At 26.3% G+C, this 1,049-nt stretch overlaps 1 protein-coding gene across 1 annotated transcript; it reads right to left on the reverse strand.

Annotated features, from left to right (window-relative positions):
• Window positions 1-359: 359 nt before the first annotated feature.
• NAEGRDRAFT_77147 (uncharacterized protein) lies at window positions 360-1,043 on the reverse strand (the record flags this gene model as incomplete). Its single annotated transcript, XM_002667896.1, has 1 exon — window positions 360-1,043. The coding sequence occupies one exon, from the start codon at window positions 1,041-1,043 to the stop codon at window positions 360-362; it is 684 nt and encodes a 227-aa protein (XP_002667942.1).
• Window positions 1,044-1,049: the final 6 nt, after the last annotated feature.

Here is a 1,049-nt window from a genome sequence, read left to right on the forward strand (position 1 = left end):
CTTCGAGGATTGATTGATTGAGTNTTGGGAAGATTTTAGTAGAGACTGTATAGGTGGACATTTTTCAATAACAGCAAGGCTTGTTGATTTTTTTTTTAATTGATTGAGAAAACTCTTTTATGTTCTCGTTTGTTTTGTGGTGAAATACGAAATTTGCTCCATTTTGGAAATACGCGAATTATTGGAGCGCCTTTTTTTCTACATTGGGTTTTTCCGTTTGTAAATAATTGAACGAGACTTTACAATCATTTGATGGTTGGTCATGACCTCTCTTTTGATTCTTCTTCATTAAGCTCATGTTGTCAAGTACTGATATTAATTCAAACAATTAAATATGAAATCTAATAATTTAATATAAATTAAAATTTTTCACTTCTCTTTCTAAAATCACTCAATCTCTGTTTATATGAAACATGATAATGTATGGGAGGTAATGTAAAAGTGGGTGAATCTGAACTATTTCTAAACATTCCATTCATTGAATGATGATTCTGATGTTGATTTTGATAATTCTGAAAATTCTGATTCTGAAAATTCTGATGTTGATTCTGATTTCTATGAGGTGATAATGAACCACTATTATCATTTTGAAAATTTAAATCAAAATTAATTTCCTTTCTAATATTTTTTCTATCAAAAGTATGTAATTTTGAAAGTAGAAATGAAAATAAAGTTTCTCTTTCTTGTGTTGATAATTTAGTTAAATTCATAGGTATCATATCTTTATCTGATTTCCATTGATCAGATTTCTTCTTATTATATACATCTTTAGGTTCTTCACCATTTTCTTTCCAATATCCTAATTTAATATCTTGCATTGTTTGTATTATAAATTTACCAATTTCATCTTCTGTTTGAATTTGTGTTTCATATTTGGACATTGATTTTCTATAGGATTCTAATTTCTCTTTATAACTTTCTGTTTCTTTTCTAAATCTTTCTATTATTATATCTTTCTCTTCTACTATTTTTGTTAATTCTTCAATTGAATAATTTTTATATTTTTCTCTTGTGGGTGTATCAATATGTTTTTCATGTTCCATTTCTTT

The sequence above is a fragment of the Naegleria gruberi genome, assembly GCF_000004985.1.
Source record: "Naegleria gruberi genomic scaffold NAEGRscaffold_1589, whole genome shotgun sequence".
NCBI classification, from domain to species: Eukaryota; Heterolobosea; class Eutetramitea; order Acrasida; family Naegleriidae; genus Naegleria; species Naegleria gruberi.